The 23,371-nt window shown below is 44.8% G+C and overlaps 1 protein-coding gene across 1 annotated transcript; it reads left to right on the top strand.

Moving 5' to 3' along the window:
- Positions 1 to 8,385: 8,385 nt before the first annotated feature.
- Positions 8,386 to 20,072, top strand: nat8l (N-acetyltransferase 8-like). The gene is made up of 3 exons (XM_036551547.1): positions 8,386 to 8,942; positions 10,530 to 10,694; positions 19,542 to 20,072. The coding sequence occupies exons 1-3, from the start codon at positions 8,627 to 8,629 to the stop codon at positions 19,907 to 19,909; spliced, it is 849 nt and encodes a 282-aa protein (XP_036407440.1). The 5' UTR covers positions 8,386 to 8,626; the 3' UTR covers positions 19,910 to 20,072.
- The last annotated feature ends 3,299 nt before the right edge of the window (positions 20,073 to 23,371 follow it).

Consider the following 23,371-nt stretch of genomic DNA (forward strand, 5'->3'; position numbering starts at 1 on the left):
CATGTGTTTCAAATGCAGGCGTCACCGATGCACATTTGAGACACGCGGTTAACCTTATCCGCCCCAGGGGAAACTCGCCCGCCTACAGCTCATAACCGTCTTTTCTGTATGTTTTTCTTTGTTGGTTTGTCAGTCCTTTGACTTGCCAGGGCAGCTTGTCTAGTTCTGACTGAAGCACTTAACAGCCGCGTCTGACCTGTGTAAGGAGCAGGTGCCCACTCCGTCGGTTGCTGCTTCACGCCGCCGTCCCAAACGGCGTGTAAAGCGACACCCTCCTGGATGTATGGAGAGGGTAAGCAAATAGAGATTTGTTTAGGCTGTGAGACAGAGACGTGTCTCAGGAAGGAGGCCTGCCCGCCAGCGTTTCCTGCCCTCTTCCTCTGTGGTTTCAGCATCGCATCGTCACGGTGATTAAAGGGACAGTATGTGCCGTTGCAGTGTGTCAGCGTTTCGACACTGGGGCCTGTTCGCTCGCAGAAGCTCTCTTGGTGAAAGGTGAAAATAAGATTCTCCATCAACGCGAGGTAATTTATTTGAGTACCTGTGACATGACTGGACCGTGGAATTGCAGTCGCCGAGATGGCGGGGTTTTCATACACATCACATGATGAATAGTTCAGTCTGCTGGGCAAACCCCCAAAATTACGTTGAGCTGCAGGCTAATGTTGTTGGTGGTGCTATCTTTACCCACGATCCCCAGCAAATGATCCAAAATAGTGGTTTTAGGGAAATGAAGGCACACGTCTTCAGCGGTGATGGTGTTCTCGTAATGGATGTGAATGGTAATGCATTAAATATAAATATATATTTTGCAGGGCCTGTATGAATTACTCATTAGTGGCCGAGCTATGAATGCTATGAATAGCCTTGGCCGTTAATGAAAAATTCACTGCCCGGCAGGATGGGGGTGGGGGTATCACAAAAAACAAAAAAAACCTGGATTGCATTGACGAGGATGAAAAGAAAAGTTCTGTCTTGCATAGACAACGTCAAGATGCCTTCTGCAACCAACATGTCCCTCTGTTGCAAGAAGGACACTGTGCATTCCTATAAATGCAGCAGTTTGTTGCCCTTTCTTCCACATTATGCTACAAACCATTGAATCTTGGCTCCATTCTCATAATGTATTACAGTGTGTGCCTGTGTGGCGAACACCCTTTAATCTGTGTGGTTGTGTGTCTTGCCCGTGTCTGTGCCCCAGTTTATATGGCTGGGTCTGTTCCTTTGAAGGACACAGTGGCCTCCCTGGAGTCAAAACTGTGACCGCATGACCTCACAGTTATGGGTCCAGTCAGTGACCCACATCCCTCCCTGACAGTGACTACTGCCTCTTTGTGACAAGACCCCAAAGGGACTGCTGTCAGTTGGGGCCAGCGTGGAGTAACAGTGAAGGTCTCAGGACAGCAGTGGCAACACCAATGTGAGGGGTACATTATGAAAATCGATGAGTGTAAAACAACTTCTGAGTTGCCTAAAGCTCAGGGAAAGGTCGATGTTAAACGAAGGGAGCTCGCACTTCAAAGCCTTTTCCAGGTTTTTTTTTTTTATTCTCGTGTTTTCAATTGGTGAGAACAACTGGGTGTAGTGGGACAAACACCAAGCCACGGCTGCAGTCAGACAGCTGGTTATAAATAGAATGGATATCTGTGAGACAAACACACACACACAGAAATATAGAAATGGAAAACTTTGGGACAGCCACTCTGAACACACACACACACACACAGAGGGAAAGACAGTACTAAAAAACATTGGGACAGCACAGCACTGAATACACTCACACACACACACACACACACACACACACATAAAGGGTGACTTTAAAGACTGCTAACAAGATTATGTCAGTACTGTTTTTTTGACATGATTTAAATATTAATTTTCCATTAAAAGAAATGGAAAAATGAAGAATGATTAAAGAATTGAAAGATAATAATATAGTGAAAACAGAAACGCAGTAGTGTAACTAAATATACTGTGTGTTAGTTGCACATAGGGAAGGATTTGGAAGCTATTGTTCCCCTGGGCTGAATCCAGTCACCAGCAGAGACTGCCTCCGCATGCTCCAGGTTCAGATTTAAAGCACTCCTTCAGTCCTCATGTCTGCGAGCAACACAGACTCCTGACCAGTGCTCTGCAACTTAAAGGACTCGCTCTCTAGGCACTGACCAGGGATCAGTGTTTCAGAGGGCAACAGGGCGTGCAGCTGGGTTTTTATTAACATCTTGAAGTTGGACCGGAGGCAGGTTGTGTCCCAGTCCAAGCGAAGGGAGTCCACACTTCACACAAGTACATACTTCAAGGACAGAGTTGATGGGTGGGGGCACAATGGGGACACGCTCCACTGCCATCATTCCAGGGATGTGGCTCGTGATGGAACAAGAGCAACAAAAAAAAAAAAAAACGTTTGACTGTAGGAAACCATGGAAACAGCAAAAGCAGTGGCATCTGGAAATCATGTTGGAATCATAACCCTAACGGTATTTATGCTATAAATGTTACCACATGCTCAGCTTCCTTCAGGCATTTTATTTATGCTTAATTTGTTCATACCTTCAGACGTTTTCGCTATGTGTATATGATGTGATGGCGGGCAATTAGATTACATTTCACTTTTCTCATCCGCATGTTTAAATAGCTTATTAACAGGACCAAGGCACTTATTAGTGGACAAACATAAATCCAAAAGTGGGTTTGGCACCCTACATTTATTTTAAATATCTCTTCCCTCAAACAAATCTTCCCCATTGCTTGCAAGTCCTTTTGGGAAATTAGGTTCCTGCCTCAGCTTCCTGATCAGTATGTGTCTTGGAATTGGCTTCCTTGTCTGCCATACCTGAGAGGCTGTAGCCCCAGTGAGGGTGCTCCATGCTGGAATGTCAAAAACCTTTCTGTGTAAATGATTTCTGACAGTTTACTGCCATGGCCGACCAACAGCTTATGTAGGCTGTCCGCTCACGAGGTTACCTGAGGTCTACTTATCCAAATTGCCATCTACTGAAGTGGATTTGTGTTGCTGCATTATTACAATGAAACACCAATCAATCATGTGTTTTTTTTCTTTCTTTCTGTACATGAGGCTGCAGCTAATTCAGTATAATCTTGTTTTTCCCAAAGCAAGGACAAGCAACAGCCTCCACAAGGCATTAGTGGAGAATGAGCGTTGATGCTAAAGCCATTGCGCCTTGAGGCGGCATGAAACAGCTTTGAGGCGGAGCAGCTCGATGCGGAAATATGCCGGCTGGACAGCAGGAATCCGAGGGGTCAGTGCGTTTAATGCCCCCTGAAACTGTGGGGTCCAGAATGTACCACCTACAGCAAAGGTCACCCTGAGGAGAGAGAGAGAGACCCCCCCACCTCCCCTCACTGCAACCCCCCGCCCCCTCCAGCCCCATAGGGACTGACCCAGCCATGTTTGGGGGGGGTGGCGGCTCATGTTTCAGGCACTCTGAGGTGAACTTGTTCAAGCTGTAGATGAAAACGAGCCTGCCTTCAAAGAGCTTCACTGCTTTCTCACGCTCTTTGGTTTCAGCGCGATCTCCTTAATCTCAGCACTGCCGCATGCTGGTCAAAATCTTGTTCTTTACCAACCAGAGAACCTGCGATTTTGGGCACGCCGTTTACTGTTAATTAGTTAAAAGAATGATTCGTCCTGTGATTTGTTTTAAACTCATTAAATGGATCTCATTTTCATCTGTTCAGTCACATGTCAGAATGAATGAATAATTGATTTATTCATCAGCATCAAAAGCCTGCCGTGATCACTATGGCATAAACAATTAGTGCAGACAAAGAAATGTGAGGTTTATTGAAGGGACGGCCACAGAAGCCACCCCAATCCACGGACAGATTCCATGATCTGAACCCAAAATCCCCCCCAATTGCATCGTCTACTGAAGGATGGAGGAAGACACACCATCAGAAAGCCGGACGAAAGATGCGAGGCTACCACACGTTCATGGCGTTGTCTGGAGGCTACAAACTGCCAGAACGGTCAAAGTAACAAACTGTGACTAACAGGACGCTGCATTTAACAGGTCCCAATTGCTGTGTTTCTGTCGTCTCTCATTTGCCCTCCTTCATCTGACCGGAGAGGCGATGGTATTGCTCGATTTGGGACGAGATTTGGAGTCCTCTGAGGCCGAATCTCTGTAGTCGGCAGCGATTCCACTAGCACATCTCACACACAAAGAGGGATGCGGTTCACTGCCATGTCCCTCTCTGCCTTTTTCAGTGCATTGTTTCAAAGTAGCAAAGTGGAAACCACACAAGGGACTTTAATCAAGGGATTCAGATCATGGATGAGGACTAGACCCAAACTGGTGGCTGAGGGTCGGGAAAGAGCAGACAGCTAAAATGAGTAAGGCACCCAGTACGAGAGAGAAAGACAAAACAGGGAGAGAACTTTAGAAAGAGAATTAGAGAGAGAGAGAGAGAGAGAGAGAGAATTGGAGACAGAAGAGAAAATGTTATATAAAAAAATTACATTTAAAAATTACACACGTAAACATGCAAAAAAAAAAAGTTTTTAAAAGATTCAGATTAAAAGTTCAGGCGCCCATTTTCAAGACAACAAAAAAAAAACTGGTAGACTGGGGATGCTGCCATAATATACACCGCAGTCATACATGGTAAGGCACCGGATGGCACAGCTGTGTAGTTACTGCTCTCAGAGCTGGTCTGTGAAACCAAGGGGAAGGATCAGGTCACTGTCTGACCTGAGGGGCTCCGGGGGAATGCAGGCCCCCTCCTGGTCTAGCCCTCAACCGCTGCAGGGTCCGGGGAGATTGGGGGGTGAGAACACTGAACGAGAACAAGTCAGACATTCCCCATTGTGCTGGCCGTCTCGGTCCACCGGCACAGTTTCTCATGATCAACCAGGTTGAGGGATCCAAAGTGACATACTCACCCCCCCCAACTTCATTCATATCCTCATTAATATGCCAAAAGCAGGCGATCACACGCTGGGTGTCTTTCACTGCGTAAGAGCACACACACACATGCACGCGCGCACACACACACATTCACGCATAGAGGGTCCCATTCACCCACCTCACTCTGGACCCGGGGGGCTTTTCTCTCGCTCAGTTCATTCACAACAATCCTTCTTCCCATCAGGCTTTTCCATTCATATCAGCGTAAGAGCTTTGAATCTGGAATGTTTGATGCTACTAAAGGGTTCCGTGCAGCACGGAAACAATTCCCCTCCAGGCTTCCTCTCACCTGGCTGAGAGGAAGCCCTCTTTCAGGGCGCTCCATTCTGCCCGCCACATTGAGCCGGGGTGATGATGGGGGTATAATCTGCAATCTTTCTTGGCTGTGAACTTCAAGAATCGCTTGCGGAGGCGAACGGACAGAAGAACAATGACATGAATGACCTGGAGCGACCTTTGCTGCGATCCTGAGCTTTGCTGGAGATAAAGCGCAAGCTCTTGTTCTCGACTGGTGCATTGATTTTTTTTTTGGGGGGGGGGGTGGCTAGGGTTTGGGGAGTGGGGGTGGGGGGGTATTGAACAGTGATTGATGGTGGGGGAGGGGGCGCATCCCTGAGCCTCAGATCAACCTCTGCTGCTGCTCTGCCTCCAAACTTCAAATCTCAAACGGCCTGCTGGTCTGCCAGGCTGCCGGGATGCAAAGCCACAGACTTCGCCTCACACAGATCTGCGATTTAACATTATTCAAACTGATATTCTGGGACAAACCAAGGACGAATTAGTCTGCTGGTTCAAGTCACTGCACCACAACCCTGTACATATAGCTGCCAGCGCTTTGCTATCATAATGTTAACGACTCTTCTCTCTTACCCCTCAGTCTTCAGTTACCACCGGCGTAAGTCTGACCTGCAGCAAAAAACGTTAAAATGGATAGGAGAATAAAATCTATTCTTTCACCCCATACTAGTCATAATCCCTCTATACGCTTGAACTGTAATGTGTACAATTCAATTCTTCATACAGTGCTAAAAGACATTTGTTTTTTGTTATTTAAATACTTATGTCAAGCATTTTGTATTTTAATGGTGTTGGACACAGAGTTGGCATCAAAAGGTGGCCATTCGCGGGCCATGCTCCCCCAAATGAGTTATTGTGTCCCCCTCGCAGACCAGGCCTTTGGTGCTAAACTTTGCGTTTTATTAATTAATTTTTATTTACCATATTAAAAGTGAAAACCTTTTCACTAAATGAAATAAAATAAAAACAAAAATAAGAAAAGAAAAAAACACACGCTGTTGGTCATATTTGCATAAGGTCACATTTGGGGAAGTAGTACGCTCATTGGTCTGGTGCTTTGGTGCTACTGGTTTGATTAATTTGATACAATTTGTTGATTTGTTGTCATTAAGTCAAAATGTGCGTGTGCATAACGTACAGTTTGCATTAGCAAGTCAGTTTACCTTCTAAAGGTAAGCCATGTGTTTAATTCACTATATGATGCCAGCCTTGGCTTTCATGATTATTATGCAAAATGTTGAATGATTTTGGGTCTGTCTGCATTTATTCGAAGTAAGAGTGGAGTATGTAGTCTATTTCAAATGATGTTCTAATGACGTGCACAGTGCAGTGTGTGTATGTGAGAGAGAGAGAGAAACATGTGGCTTGCATGTAGGCTATATTTTGTGCAGTGTGGGTGCACAGTGCAGTGTGTGTGTGTGTTTTGAAATTGGAACTGGGTTGGTGTGTTGGTTGTTGACAGCAAACTCATAATATCAAGCATCATAGATTGAGTTCTTGAACGGCAGCCCCCCCCCCACCCGTGATTACCCTAATGCCCCCCTATTAGATTTGTTCTGGCGCCGACTCTGGTTGGACAGAATTCCATTCCAATTAACAAAGAGAAACATCCCGTGAGACTAACTGAACCACGTAAAATGAATCAGGTGGAAAAAATTCCTCAGTTAGCAGCGTCATCGTCAATGAAATATTACATTATGTTTCCCCCCTTAAATGTTGCCAGATTAAGAGACAAAGTGGTCACATTTATAAATATGAACGTTTAATGCAAATCGGCATTCCTTTTAAAATGCACCTGTTTTATGAAGAAAGTAAAATCGACTTCCAAGAAGTTAACGATTTTCTGAAATAATTAGAACATCTTTTACTCGAAAGTGTGCTGGCACTTCCACGTCTTCAGCGTTGCAGTGAATGCTGCCGTAGTCTGCTTGACTGCGCATGCCCGCCGGCACCCCGTCTGCTTGGACCAGCCGCAGGTGCTGATGCTGTGAAATGAGAACGGAGCATCAATCCCATCTCCTGGATACTGCACAGATTCCCGGTTTAAAATCTTACTCATGTCTGGAAAACATGCGGTTGTCTGATACACGTGTTATATAAATTGGCGTAATTAAATTTCTTGCTAATATCTGAGGATTTGTGCTGAAGAGGGCAACACGATTTTTGCCATCTTGAAGAGGGGGAGGGGTTCGGTGGGGAGGAGGAGGGGGCTGATCCAGTCTAAACTAGTTCTGTACAATGAAATTGTAAAAGGATCATTTATTCAAAACGACGCGAACTGCGAATATTTCTGAAAACAACTAAAATAGTTAAAGCTTAATGCAATGTTGTTAAGTAGGCCATCTGAACATTCCTTCAGCTGTTTTGATAAATTGTCTAGTAATAAATATCTCAACTTAAGAGCAATGGGAGATTGTCAACGGAATCACTTGCACTGCAGTTTTGATGTATTATTCATTTTATAAACCACATTAACTGATGCTGGGGTTATAAGAAAAATATTTGCCTACCTATGATTTAACAGGCCATCGGAACGACGTCTAGGTGTTGTCTCAACCGATTTGATGCGCGCCCACATCATAAAACAGTATGCACGGAACACGTGTTCATCGATCAGATAAAATCCTGCCCAACGCACCGAAAGTTCTTCTAACTCAAGGCTCATAAAGGAATGACATGTGGTTAAGAGTGTCATGACAAAGGGCGGGCGAGGTTAATACAACCCTTCTGGAATGACTGCAGTGCAGCAGGCGTGCAGACAACGCTTCTGCGGGGATCAAAACCGGGGGAGGGATATGACTGGACATTTTCAAAACTGTATCCGCACGCTCACATTTTCTAACACCCAACCGTGCTTGTTTCAAGCATCATTATCAAATACTCACATCGCGTACCCTGGCAATACCTTACGCGTCCGTTCGATCCGAGGCGAAGACTTCTCTAAACGCAAATCACTCGAACAGACTAGCCGTCTACCGTCTCCGACTCCCCCGTGATCAGAGACAAACCTGCGCTTAAACGCCACAACTACGCAGTTTTTAACACACATAGATGCACACATAGATATCAGGGATTCGTTCGGCAGACTGAAACGAAATCGTTTTTTTCGGAAGACGGACGAGGGGGTGTTTCTCTCTTTGCCCTCCTCCTCGTGTTGCCATCACAGCACGTGACGGACCGGTACAGCCAATCTGCAAAATGCGCAGACCATCCTAGCCCCAGAATCTGAATGTGGCTGCAATAGCGCAATATAAATACTGCTTAAAATGCAGCGCTTTCTCTCGGTCGTGAGAAAAGCTCAGGGTTGCAGCGGTACATTCGCCTTTTTCTTTTCATAACTAAAGACATCATCCATTTTTTTCTTTCAAGCTTTAAGTATTTCTTAGGCCAGTTGCATGCATTGTTCGTCTCCAAAAATGGTTTGCGAGACTAAAATTGTTGCGGATGAACACGATACCATACCTGGGACCAAAAAAGATTCAATAATCGTTTCGTCTTCTCAAATGTGGACTTCTTCTTCGTCATCCCCGAATACTCTCGAGGGAAAAGATGTGAGAAAAGATACAGTGTTCATCCGTGAATTTGAGCGCTCGGACCATGTGGAAGTCCGGCGCATCTTTTATGAAGGGATAATGGAACGGATACCCAATACGGCTTTTCGGGGGCTAAAACATCAAACTCAAACGCAAATCCTGTATGCTTTCCTGACACGTAAGTGGCATGCTTTTTAATTGTGGGGTGATGTACATTTATAAGTAGGATGTTAATTTAATAATCTTTTGTCAATATACGTATTATTTACTGTTTAACATCTGAGTCATCAATGTTAATTTGAACAGATTGCTAGTGGCTTCCAGTGCGTTCATACCGTATGCTTAACTGATGCTTGAGAAGGAGTTAATATTAAATAATTTTTTGGAAGAAGCAATTCCCATTTTAGCGGTTGGAAAGGAATAAAGAATACACCAGGGAGCCTTTCCGTCACTGTTACTAAACTGCCTATTTAGCTATGTGTACGTGTATAATTCGTTGCTCTCTCTTTCTTGTGTATATTGGCATGCCGCTTGTGTGCCTAGTTAAAATGTAACCTCTACACAAAGGCATGTTTAAATGCATGCTCCTTGCATGTTATTCGTTGGAAAGAACACCGGGCCAGTGTATGTGCTCAATGTGCGTGTACTATGCCGGGTGGACGCATGAATGAATGAATGTTAGGATTGGCCCACGGTGTGCGCGCGCACCAATGGCTAAGTTCGCAGCACGGATCTGTGCACGATTTTTTTCCGCTGCAAGAGAGGAAATGCACTGACCGTGCGCATGCTGACCATGTTTACTATTTGTGTATGGATCAGCATGGTTTAGATTTGATTAAAATCCCCCCCCCCCCCCCCCCCCCAATTAGCTGCATTTAGCTATGGCTGTGTTTATTTTTGAAGTTTTTGGTGTAGGTAGTGTCATGCGTTTTATTTTGCACAAATCAATACAGATTCCTCCTCGGGTGGGAAAGAAATAAAAAGCCTCTCCCATTTGCGTTTTAAATGTTCTCCGTTAAAAAAGACGGCATTGTACACGACATGCGCACTGTATGTCTGTAAAGTGGTAAGTCATCGGGATACCTGGCCGTATGAACACCTGCTACTACACAGAATGAAACACACCCATTATCTTTTGTTACAGATATTAAATTGGTTGTCCTAGAAAATGTGTGTGTGTATGCGCATGTGTTGGAACTGGGTACGTCGCCCCACACCAAGCGGCTCTGTTGACAGTAAATATACCACATCGTGGTGCAGTGGAGTAAAAGCATATTGCATTGGACGGACTACAGGAAACCATAAAACATGCAATGTTGCGCAGCTCGCCTGTGCCGGAGTACTCACCACGGGCGCCTCCATGTGGCAATATGTGTGATGAGCAACGCCAAAGAGATATTTTAAAACGACGAAAGGTTTTTTTTTTTTGGCTGCGTGCGCAAAATGTACGTGCGATTTCATTAATCAACAGGACATTATTATTCAAACAACGCTATGACATTCAAATGTATTCTATTTCCCTTTTTTGAAAATGAGATAATTGTCTAATGTCTCACTGATCTTTCTATCTTTCTGTTTGACTATGCAGTATAACAATGCAGGGGTTTCAGAGTGGTACTATTTTAAATACGTTGCTTTTATCAGTTCAGTTGTAATTCAGTTTGAATGTATTTTTATATGTGCACACTGGGTTATTTCCGCCGAAATCAACATTTGATTCTCTTTTCTGACAGGTATCGTTTATTTTTCTTCCTTATCTCCATAGTAATGTGCTTTGTTGTGACCAAATCCTTCACGCTGACCTGCTGCACGCCATTCATTCTAATGGGCGCGCGGTACTACTTCAGTAGGAAAGTTATCCTCAGCTATCTCGATTGCGCACTACAAACGGACATGGCCGACATTGAAGAATATTACATGAAACCTACAGGTAAGGGGGTGTGGCATTCGAATTAGGGACAACTGTTAAAAAGCATGCATTAATAGTAATTTTTAAATGTGTGTGATGTGTAAATGATTGTGTTTGACTGCATTATGTTAACATACATTAATCGATGGCTATATTCATTGACAGGAATGCTGTAAAATCTGCCGGCTCGTAATGTTAATGGTTATGAAGGGTTACAGATATCAACACGTTGTGAAGACATCCTTTGAAAATACAGAGGATCCAGAAATGTATAGATATTTCCAAACATACCTGCACATGCACACAAACACACATACGGATTTAGCCACCCATTGTTGATTAGAAAGAAATAGTTTGTTTTTTGAAACGCATGTTAGTGCGTTAGCTTGGAATTTGATTGGTAGAGTTCATGGTCAAACAGGACAAGCAGCTTTTTGTTCCTTGTGTTTTGTAAACAAATGCGTTCATTTCATGCAGCCTGCGCATTAAATATGCAGCAAGATCGGCACTGCCCTGCTTAATTGCTGAGGGTACATGGCTTATTGATTGCGGTGAGAAAATTGCTGATATGCACCCTGCAGTACAGTGAGTGTCAGCAGAGTTCATTTTCTGAGTGGGTTTCCTGAATAAGAAAAAAGGTGTTTACACGCGGAGTCGGTGCCACTCAGCACTTTTGGGGGTCCAACGGCCCGTGCGGGGACAGTGTTTTGAGGAGCTGGAGTCATTTAAATCGAAACACCGAACTACTGATACTACCGATCACCAAGTAAAAATGTAGCTGCTGTTGTTTGCTGACAGCACTGAGACAATTCCTTCAAAGTAGCAAAAATGCGAAACCTGAAGAACTCCTCTGATCTGGGATGAGGTTCTGCTGTGTGGAGACTTATACCAGCACCGGCTCTAGACTGCTAAAGGTTAACCTGCTAATTCTGCAGAGAAAGGGATTGTTTGCCACAGCAGGTGACAAAAAAAAAAAAAAACAATCAAACATAAAAACACCACTGATTTTCCTTCATCGAGGAAGTTTGACCTCCAGTGTTTGAAATCCAGTGCATGCAGAACTGAAATTTAAGAATCAGTAGTTCTTTTACTGCATGTGAATTCCAAAGACAGATTTGATGAAAATATTACTCACAGGCAGAAGTGGGAGACACGAATAACATAAATAACATCTGCTAAAGGCATTTTGTGTTTGTATGTGTGTTTTTGTATGCGTGCATGTATGTGTGGTTGTATGTGTGTGTGTGTGTGTGTGTGTGTGTGTGTGTGTGTGTGTGTGTGTGTGTGTGAAAGACACATGATTACCCTAATGCCCCCCTATTAGATTTGTTCTGGCGCCGACTCTGGTTGGACAGAATTCCATTCCAATTAAGAAAGAGAAACATTCCGTGAGACTAACTGAACCACGCAAAATGAATCAGGTGGAAAAAATTCCGTCATCGTCAATGAAATATTACATTCTGTTTTTTCCCCCTTTAAATGTGAGTGCGTGTGTGCAACTCAGGACTGCGTCAGATGTTTCCTTGAGTCAGGGAATCGGTGAGAGGGGACTCGTCACCGGGCATTAGAGGGATCAGCCACGGCCATTTGTGTGTAACTGCGCCGTTGGGCCGCTGGTGATGCTGCTGGGGGGTACTAGCTTACCGGGCTGGCAGGTCGAAACGATGGTCTCCTTTGTGTGCACAGGCAGGGGGGGGGGGGGGGGGGGGGGGGGGGGGGGGGGGGACACCGGCCAGCTGTCTCCGAAACTCAGCCCACCACCGGTCGCAGAATGTGGGCAGTCCAGTGATGGATGGGCAGGAGAATGGGGGTGAGGGAGAGAGGGGTAGGGGGTACAATGCCAGTCCCAGGGGATACACGTATATCTTACAGCACATTAAGTGCCAGATTTTTCCAGAACTACAGCATTACATTTTGTTTACGATGTTGCACTCACTGGCAATGTAAAATGGCACTTGAAACAGCATTTTTTTTTAAGGCAAATGCTCTTGTCCAGTTGCTGAGCTCACGCATATAGATATATACAGTATCTAAGTTATCACCAGTGATTACAAACTGAATTTTGAAGGAGAATCGAAGGTAACAGTAGCAACAGTCTAGCTGTAGTGAAAACATGAACCCACAATCCATTGGTGCCCTTGCCTACTGATCCACACTGTTACCTGCTTTGGTTCAGGAATTGTAGTCTGGGCCATGGTAAGCCCTCAACAGCTCCTGCTAGCTTTGACATGGCTGGCAGAAATTGCACTGATAACATGTAAGGGAGCTGGTCTGAGTACAGTCACCTTCTGTTGGAAGGCAAATGCAACTTATTTTAGCTCCGATGTGTGAGGAATTATAAAAAAAGGTTTGTTGCAGTTGCGTTTCTTGGCTACTGTCTGCAGTTGGACAAGGAGAGGGGTTGTCTCAGAGCTGAGCTGTGTGGCTGTAGAGAGAAGCAAGTAGAACATGGAGACAACAGAGAGAGGACCATGAGGACCATGTGACGCTATGGGATCCTCTCATTGGCTGACACGCCACATCAACTGTAGATTTCTCATTCTTCATCCTCGTTTAACACATTTTACATTAAATCAGGGATATTTCATTGCATCGCACAGGATGTGGCCTTAACCCTTTTAAGGGGTGGTCATTAGTGACGGGAAAGCGGGGCTTTTTTCGACCCCGCAGTGGGAGGAGGGGCTATCACAAGCTGCCGGAGGCGGTACTGACCGGGGGTGATCAGGGTGACAAGCCCGGTTACAGTGACTTAGCTCTCACAGGCACCTCAGTCTGAGGGGGCCGATCTGTAACCTTTCCGCCTTTAGGCCAGCAGAGCAGAATGTTCTCATTCTCATTTTCAGAGCAACCAGATATATCACAAGTCTCTCCACCTCCAGGAATGTAATTTGGTTTTGCAGCACTATGGAAGCAGGACCTAGGGTGGCAGAGGGCAATACGGTACTGGTGTTCTCCCAGGCTTTCTCTTGGGGGTTGCCTCGCAGGCCCAAAAAAGAAACTCTCACAGTCTTGGATCACCCAAGGTGTCAGTAAGTCACCCGCATTCACAGAAAGGGTTTCAGCACCCCCATCACATACTGATGAGAATAAATAGCTCTTGGTTTTTAATATTTCTCCAGAATGGACTCTTTGTTACATTGTAAGAATCAGTCTTTCAAAATGGAAAAATAAAACATACGCCTACAGGCCACCAAAGTGAAGAGGTTGTATATTGTTCTGAAGACAGATATCAGCCCCTGTACAATTGTACAACCATTGCTTTAGATTTCCAGTGTGTGTACCGTATATATCAATTAAAAACAAGGGTAAAAGAAGGGAAAGAAAACCAAAAACCATAGCTGTTTGAAAAGGAAGGCTTGGTTAAAGAAAAACTGAACAGCCACCATTGCTTGCAAGGCAGTGTGGTGGAGCTGTAAGGATAACGGCCAAAAACTGAGCAGGGCCCATTGTTCATTAATGTGTTACCACAGCGCCGGTGCTGTAACACATCTGTAAGGCTGAGGGAGGATGGGATGGGAAGAACAGAGGGTTGATGCACGCTCCACGTCCTGCTCAGGTATTGGACAGAGGTCTCAGGGGGGAGAGAGAGAGAGAGAGAATGGTGGGGGTGGGGTGGTGGTTGTGTGTGTGTGTGCGCGCGTGTGGGGGAGGTGGATCTTGAGGACTTACCCCATTTGTAAAGGGGGTGGGGGGTGGTGGGTGGTGGTGTGCTGGGGGGTGGGAAATTGCTGATGTTGGGGGATGCGTCAGGGAGATCCAAGCTCCCAGCTTGTGCATTGCTCCCGAGGGAAGCACTACAGAAACAGCACAGGAGGCAATAAAGAGAACAGGCGACACCAGAGGTTGTCATAGCATCACCTCACAAAGATCAGACCAAAAAGAGTAAATGTGCTCTTATTTTACTCTCCCGGCTGCAAACTAACATTAATAGCTAAATACAATCGTCCATCTGGTTTTAGGTATCCTTTGACATTCATGAGATCTAAACCACTTCAGTCAGTAACTTGTGTAGCTCCTTATGTGAAAACATCTTGAACAAAGGAAAAATAAAATGACGGCTTACACAAGCTTTATAATCAAGCGGCAAATTATACCATCAGGGAACTAAATTATGCGTTACTGATGCTTGCATTACATAATTTGATTTAAAAACAATTCCTCTCTACACAATATGGTCCTTTGATGGGGATGTTCCCTTTGTGTCGACAAGAACACAAGAGCTCAAACGCCATCTGAGGAGATTCTCAGCCCTGTGAACAGTACAGAATACAGAGTGAATGCAAACGTGATGGGATATTAAGACGTTAGTTTTTTTTTTTATTTTAGAAATGAATTTTGTAGGGAGAAATCATTTTCGTTGCTAGTGTTAAGCCATTGACAACCCCCACAAAGCTGCCCATTAGCGTGAACTCTCAGCGTTTTACTGTTCTTAAAAGAAGCTCCGCAGTATTGGCAGTAAAGATGGAAGCACGCGTTCTCGCTAGCCTGAATCAGCCAGCAGCGCCACCAGCGATTTACGTCCTCCAGTGCTCAGTGCGTCTGCTTTGGACTGTCACTTAAGCGTACCAACACGTTTACAAACTACACTCTCCTTTCTCTCGATGGACTACCAGTTTTAACACAGCGTTTTTGCAGCCAATTCGGTTAAAGCGGTTCAAGTTGCGACTTCATGACACCCCGCTACCCCTTTCTGTCCAGCCTAGAGTATACGTCACACTGGCTGCGGTTGAGATATGTGTCATACTGGCTAGACAAACAATGGCGCGAGTGTTGACGGAGGGTGTATAGCTTGTACACTGCCACTGTGTGAGGACACAGGCGGCAGCATTCAGCCAAATGGGAACCGTATCAATTTCAAAGGCAACTAAAGTGCCCTTTTATCCCCCTGAGTTTTTTTTTCAAATCCTGCTCAGTAGCTTTAAGCCGAATAAAGATTCAGCGCCACACCAGTGTGTTAAGCAAAGAGAGAGCGAGAGGGAGAGAGAGAGAGGGAAAGAGGAGAGAGAGAGAGACCCAGATGAACTGCTTATAATGAGCTTCTGTTTTGAGCTGACACAGAGAGCTTAGCATGGCTTCACAGGGTGGGATTCACACAAACAATGGCTAAACCGCCAGGAGGGCCAAGACTTGGTGCTAATCCGGATCAACGTAACTGTTACAGTTGGGTTACGACAAGAGCAAACGATAACCGTGCTGAAATGGGGTTATGCCATTTTTCATATTTGCATTACCGTTACTCAAAAAATTTGTAAAAAAAAAAAAAAAAAGAGTAAAAATTAGTAAAAGTTAGTAAAACAGTATTTTCGGACAGACAAAGTCTTACATTTATTTATTAATTAAGAAAAGGCTCAGATTCACATTTTAACCACACAAGCTGTGTTAGTATTCACTTACCCGACCCCTGCACCTACACCTCTGCAATTCTTTTTGCCCTGTGTTGTCGTATTTTATTTTTTTTATAGCTCTTGCGCCCCCCTCTGGCCCAAGGCTGTGTGAGCAGAGCTCCCTCCCTCCCCGTCCCGGTGGAGCTCCTCTTGGGAGGACTGAAGATAGATGAGTGTCCTCTGATCTCATCATCTAACCAGCTCCTCTCATTCTCCAAATCTGACTCTTAACCAGCAGATCCCTTCTTCTCCGAGCTCCTGCTCCCTGGAGGGGAAGGACGGGGCTCAGTCGGGGCGGTGTCCACACCCCCTCCTTGCCGGGCGCGGGGGAACTGACACGACTTGACGCCAGACTTGAGCCCAGATCCCGGAGGCCACGCCCCCCCCTCGGCACCACCCTCCCAACCCAGGACAGTGTGGTGCTCGTTGCTCTTCCACGCCCCTTCTCCTCTGTCTCCCTCCCGGACGCGTGGCTAGCCTCACTTACCTGTCTCACCCAGGTGAGAGGACGGGAACGCCGTTCTTGTTCTACTCTCTCTGCCCTCGCCGACAGGTGCTGTCGCGGTGAGGACCTGGAACCCGCGGCCGAAGGTCTTTTCGTTGTTTAAGCCCTGCAGCGTTGTAGCCTCGCAGCTTCTGTTTTCCAGGAAACCTAAAGAGTAAGAAAACAGGCGTAAAACTGGCCACATGTGCCATGGCGGTAGTCCAGCTTCTAAGAGGTGGCCCTCTTGGCTACGACGACAGGTTAGATAACAGGATAGGAAACGGAAAAGGATTGGAGGAAAACAGGATCAAGACGGAACAGAAAGGCAGAGAGATTTGCTGTGGTTCAGAGGAGACCATTTGCTTGTTTTGTAGTCTTTGTTAAAGAAATTATGTCAAAACTTTAAGAGGTGAATAATTTAAAGATATCATTGTGTTTTTATCACTATTAATGTGCAGTAGTTTTGGCTGGTGTACCTGAAGCATCCTCCTTCCCATCTCCTGGCAGTCTGTTACTTTCAGTGTAGCACCCACACCTTCCCTTCCACCCGTCCCACTCCGGTGTGTCCTGCCCCAGCCCCCCAAGAACACTCTCCTGGAGCTGGTGGTTACAAAATGTTGATTGGTTGCAAGAGTTGATGCATTTGAACACCAACCTCTATTTTGCAGCTGTACATCAGCACCTGCTGCTTAATCAAATATGCCTTTGGCATTGTCTTTAGATAAAAAAATAGTATTTCCAATTTTTTTACCATGAGCTTAGGCAAAGTCCATTTCATATGCCCCGTATTTGTTTTTAGACGTCTGTAGACCTCTTGTTTTAAGATCTCAGTAAATACAAACTTGAGGGTTCAACCTAAACAAGAGTGTGTGGATAGACTTACTGTTATAATGCTGTTATAATGACACCATACACTACCTGGAAGATGTTCAACCTAAAGACCAGTCTAGGTCTTTCCTTTGCTGAGAAATAGGATGCACCTTTCACTTTGTATTTCTTACCAACCTATTAATTTGAGAAAACAGTTGTATTGTTTGGTACAGCATCTTTAAAGTGCTTGGTCTGATTAATCTGAATCTCTTCAAATCATGTAATAATTTGATTTGTAGTCCAATGTGAAGTAACTGACGTATTTACTTTGTACGTAAGATGTCATCTTGTAACCGTAGGCTTAATTTTGAATTAGTGAAAGGAACTTTTGGGAAATGGGATTTTGTATGCACAAGACTGATGCAGGTCTGGAGGAAAAGTTGAAAAGAATATTAATATTGAAACATACATAGTATAGCTATTTTATATAACTGGTACTGTTAAAATGGCTTTGAAAGGTTGTTGTCCTTGCGCTCTCTAATGTGGTTTGATGGTGACACATGTGAAAGACACATGTTGAAAATGTAAAGCAGTATTATTAGAACTGGATTTTTTTTTTGGATCATGGTGTCATTCAGTAGGTAGGATGTCTGGTCAAATATAAGCAGTGTGGAGCATTTGGTGGAGTTAACAGGAGTTATTTTAGTATATTTTAAACAATGTTCACACAAAATAACATAAAAGATTCCCACTTCCACGTCACTTAGCGCTTAATGACTTCTTGGCCACCACCAACACTATCAGTGTAGTTCCATTAGAAATTACACAGTAGCTGTGATTTACAGATAAAAGACACGGCCCATCTACAAACAAAAAAATGAAATGAAATTTGAAACAAAGACAAAATTCACACAGAGCTTTGGTGAAATGTAACAGAAACATACACATTCTGAGAAAGCTGAGCAGTACTGACAGAAATTGAATCATGTAAGCAGAGGAACCTTGTTGCTCTCATTCTAGAATTTTGACTTGCTAGAATCTGCAGATCAATGAACATGCCCTCTGTTAATGTGTCTGTGTGTGTTGTGTCTGACTGTAACATTGCTTTAATTCATGACAGTTGTTTTTATTATAATCATGTGAATGAGCTGAACACCTCTGGACAAGCAAACACCAGCTGTGTTCTTAATTTAACCGTAATGATGATGCCAACCAATTAATTAGAGATATTAGGACATTTTTGATGAGGAGACCATTACAAAGCTGTGAATGAAATTTGAGTGAATGAGGCCAGTGACTTTTCATCTGGAGAAGGAAAGCAGTTACACCTGTCCAGACATTACACAGCTCAGGTATGAAAGGTAATTTCACCAGTGTTGCAAGCATCACATAACATATTTGCAAGGTAAGTAGGGCTTAGAATGGACCAGAGTTAAAGGGGGTGAGTAAGGTCATTTGAGACTGGAGAGGACATATAAGCTAAAGGTGGAACATGAGGACTGTACTGCTTGACACCCCAGGACAGAGCAGTAAAGTTCAGCGAATGACTTGGCAATTTCATCTTTTTAGAGATGGTATGTCTGAGGCCTTCAAATTGATTTAAATCTGAGGTGATGGATGAAGCTTCTGCTCCATCCATTAAGACCTTAGGGGCCTTCAAAGGCCAGAGAGACCCCTGGGGTCAGCTCTGCGCTTTCCATAGATTTCCTGACTCTGACCTTAACTGTATTCTCAAGCAAAGCTCAGAGCTGGATGTAGAGCAGATCCAAAATGTTCCACCGGTCTACCTGTACAAGTGAGGCTTACTAGCAGAATGAAACAGACCTTTTATGGTTTCGACTTCATATCCAACGGTATGGAGTTCGTGGCAGATTCAGGGATAAAACCTGCTCGGGTGACACGCACATCCGTCCGTGGAACCTGTCACAGGACGAAAAACCCGGGGAAAAAAGAACAGAGTGGCCACACACTGCAGGAACGCACAACACATGAAGACCAACCGGGACAAAACGTTATCTGTGCTGTGCTTGAATTGAACAACTTATTTTTTACAGTGTAGAGGCACTCCTGTCTTGTCCCTGTTCAAATGGGGGGGGGGTAAGCAGGTGGGGGGTTCTGGGTGTCCAGTGGGCACGAGCTGAGCGCGTTTCTCCTCCCTCTCCCCCTCCCCCTCCCCCTTCCCCCCGGCAGGTTCCTGCTTTTGGGTAGCAGTGCTGGACGGCCGGGTGGTGGGCATCGTGGCGGCGCAGGGCAAGGAGGACGACAACGCGGTGGAGCTGCGGCGCATGTCGGTGGACTCGCGCTTCCGGGGCAAGGGCATCGCCAAGGCGCTGGGCCGGCGGGTGCTGGAGTTTGCCGTGCTCAACAACTACTCGGCCGTGGTCCTGGGCACCACCGCCGTCAAGCCGGCCGCCCACAAGCTGTACGAGTCGCTGGGGTTCCGGCGCGTTGGCGGCAGCGAGGAGTACACGCTGCCCGGCATGAGCCACTCGCCGCTGGAGAGAATGTTCTTTCAGATCCGCCACCACCGCTACCGCCTGCAGCTGCGCGAGGAGTAGAGGCGCTGTCCGCCGCGACCCCGAGATCCGCCCTCCTCCTCCACCAACTTATTTATTTTATTTTTTAAAAATAATAATAATAATAATTATTATTACGATTCACCTTAACCACTAACTTTTTATTATTTGTTATTCATTAAGTTTTTTTCTTGTTTTTAGAATGCCTTCTTTTTTGGATTTGTTGGATTTTTTTTTTCTTTCTCTTTAACCCCCCCCCCCCCCAACCCCCCCCCCCCCGCGCCCAGCCTTTTTTTTCTCCCTCCGTTAGTGAAAAGAAAAAAAATAACAGCAATTTTTTTCTCGTCATCTTCATCTTCCTCCCTGGTCCCCATCCTCCACTCTCCCTCTCCCCCTCTCTGCACCACTTCTCCTACACAATATCGCCAGCTGAATGACCCTAAATGATTTTTGTTGTCAGAACCCCCCCCCCCCCGCCTTGCCTCACTCCTCCTCCACGCTGCACTGCTCCTCCCACCTCTTATGACCCCGCCCCCATCTTCAAGCTGGGATGACCAGGAAGAGGAGTGGGCCTTGTTGGGCGGGGCAGGCAGGGCAGCACAGAGGCCTGTTTCTCTGGGGGAGGGGGGGGGGGGGGGGGTCGTCAGCATGGCTCGCCCCTCCCCTCCCACTCCATGCGCGTTCGTCTCATCAAGACAGGAAGTGCTGGCGGCTTGGCGATGAGACGACCCTCTGTTTGTTTCCATCTGCCCAATAACTACAACTTAAGCACAGCTGTTTTCAATGTCCCACGGTCACTGAAAGAAAGAAAAAAAAGTACACAAAATCCTGTGTACAGTGACTACCGCAGTGCGTTTCCATATCTCCTTCCTCCTTTAAAGGCTTTCTGACTCCGCCCCCTAATCCCGCCCCTAGCCCCGCCCTCTCACTCCTTCCTGTGATTATTGGTTTGATGATGTTGTGGACTCCTGTGGGGGGGGGATGCTTGGGGGAGGAGCACAGGTACAGTGGCTCCCTCACAGCGACCCCTGCCGCCACCTGTCACCCTGACAGACACCGTTACACCTCTCCCCCAAGATACATATTCACAAGTTGGTGTGTGTGTGCGTGCGTGTGTGCAAGTGTGCCTGTGTGTGTGCCTGCAAGCATTTCTGTGTGTGTGTGTATGTGTGTGTGTGTGCGAGCGTGCCTGTGTGTGCCTGTGTGTTGGTGCACGTGCACACATGCATGTGTGTGAGTATGTAGGACAAGAGAGAAAAATGCAAAACGTAGAGTGAAGTTAAATCTCTCCAGTCACAAAGAGAATACTGATCAATGCGCGAGAGGTCCTTGTGATTCTCCTTAATAATTCTAACTTATTTATTTTATTTGAAATAAATTTGATGCAAGTGTGTACATGTATATGTCTTGGTATGACTATACACACATATGCATAAGCATTGAATCAATTAATTAACTAAGAAATTAAAATTTTCTGAAACAATTCCAATTCATGGACAAATTCATTTTTAAATTGATTAATTAAGTGCTATGATTAACTGAATTAAGATCAGTACTAAGATTTTAGTATTATTTTCATATTTTAATGAGAAAATTACCGCACTGCAGTACTTCTACATTGTGGTACATATGTTTTAATAACTAATTTAAAAATGAACTTAAATTAATACATTTTCCCTGTAATTAGAGAAGACATGGTTGTACATTATCAGCAATATTTGTGACAAAAATTTAACAGCACAAATTTGTGAAATATTTGGGTATAAGCTAAAAGACATACATATAGGCTATATATATCTATACATTGAAATCTATATATGTATGTGTATACTGTATGAATACATATATATGATACACCTAAAAAAAAAAGTCCAACCTCTCTCCGTCACCATTCTCCTTACCATAAACCAGCAAAGGGACAGTAAGCCGCAATGAGCCTGATTTGTTACATATGTGTAAAAAGTAAAGAAATAAATATGTAAAAAAAAAAAACCATAAAAACAAAAAAAAACTACTGAAAAAAAGTGAAGAAAAAAAAAACGCCATCTCTGATTTTTCTTGCCTTGTCTCTCACCCTCCCATGAATACGACTGCAACCCTGAGCCCACCCCTCTCTGCATGCGCCACAGAGCCTTGCTGTGCTGCTCTTTTTTATTTTTCATTTGAGCTTGTACCCCTGTGATGTCATCGCAGCAGTGCTGAGCGCTTAGCCTGGCCTGCGGGGGCCATAGCCTCGAGCCGCCCGTGTCACGCGTACCCGTTAAAACCCGACAGGAGAGTGCCATAGTGTGCTGATCCGGCCCCGGGCGGAGCCCTTTGCTGTAGACGTCTGATCTTTGGGAAAGTGGATAAGTGAGAGCTAGAGGCACCGGCAAAGAGCCCAGCAGAGAGGGCCCCGTCCCTCCTGTAAGCCCCGCCCCACTGCCCTGATGACATCACAATTGCGAATCGTAGAATGCAAAAGCAATGCAATGCAAATCTGGCATGCCTTTGTACCTGGGGTGTACATACAGTGCCTGCCCTGTAAAAGATGAAAAAAAAGAAATAACTAAACGAAAAACTAGAAAATAAGCTTCTTTTTAGCTGAAAATATAACGATTTGTGTGTTTATTTGTTCAAAGGAATTACTGTTTTGCATGAATCGTGTCTTTGAAGGAAATTAATATGAAAAAGATCTATCACATGGCAAGTCTTAACTTAAACAGTGGAATTGTACTTTACCTGTTTATTAATTATTTACTTTAAGTTGAATTGTAATTGGTATCTTCAGTTTTCTTAATGCAAACAAGGGGGTGTTCATTTAAAGTGCTAAGTGGAAAGTCCTTGAAATTAATATTCACTATAAGGCAGTGCAACACTCACTGCTTTTGTTTTTCCAAATCAGAAAAAATAAAATCAAAATTGTTTGAACAAAAAGTTAACACATCCTCAGATGCATGTAGAGTTTTGAGTGGTTTTTCCCTTTACACTTTATTTGAACCACAGCCTGCCCACACCTGCCAACCAGCCATGTGACGTGAAAAATGGAGTGTATAGTAAAAAAAAAAGCCAAGTTGATTCAAACGTCCCGCTGAAATATCCCCCTAGTCAAATCCGACCTCCCCGAAGCTGTTCGGCGCGTGCCCCTCAAAATAAATTCAAAAGTCAAAGCAGAAAGTGAAGGTTATTCTTGTGAAGAATGTAATGTTCTAACCAGAGCCACATATGTTGTTATACTGGCTTTGTCAGCGAGTATTGTGTGGCACACTGTCGTGCAGAATTTGCAGAGGGCCTTGTGTTTACAATGGCCACAGTGAATTTGGAGATTCATCATCCAAATACCAAGACTTGAGTTTATGAATGATTAATTACAGTGATCCTGTTTATTTAACGGCGATGGTACATGGTAAAAACCAGTGCTGTTGTTAGTATAATTGAAGTTACTTACTATGGATTCCGTCTTGACGGACGTACCTTCTTTTTAATGTTTTTTTGCTAGTGAATGCTGTGCCTCATTTAGGTTGT

Source organism: Megalops cyprinoides, chromosome 18 (genome assembly GCF_013368585.1).
Source record: "Megalops cyprinoides isolate fMegCyp1 chromosome 18, fMegCyp1.pri, whole genome shotgun sequence".
NCBI lineage: Eukaryota > Metazoa > Chordata > Actinopteri > Elopiformes > Megalopidae > Megalops > Megalops cyprinoides.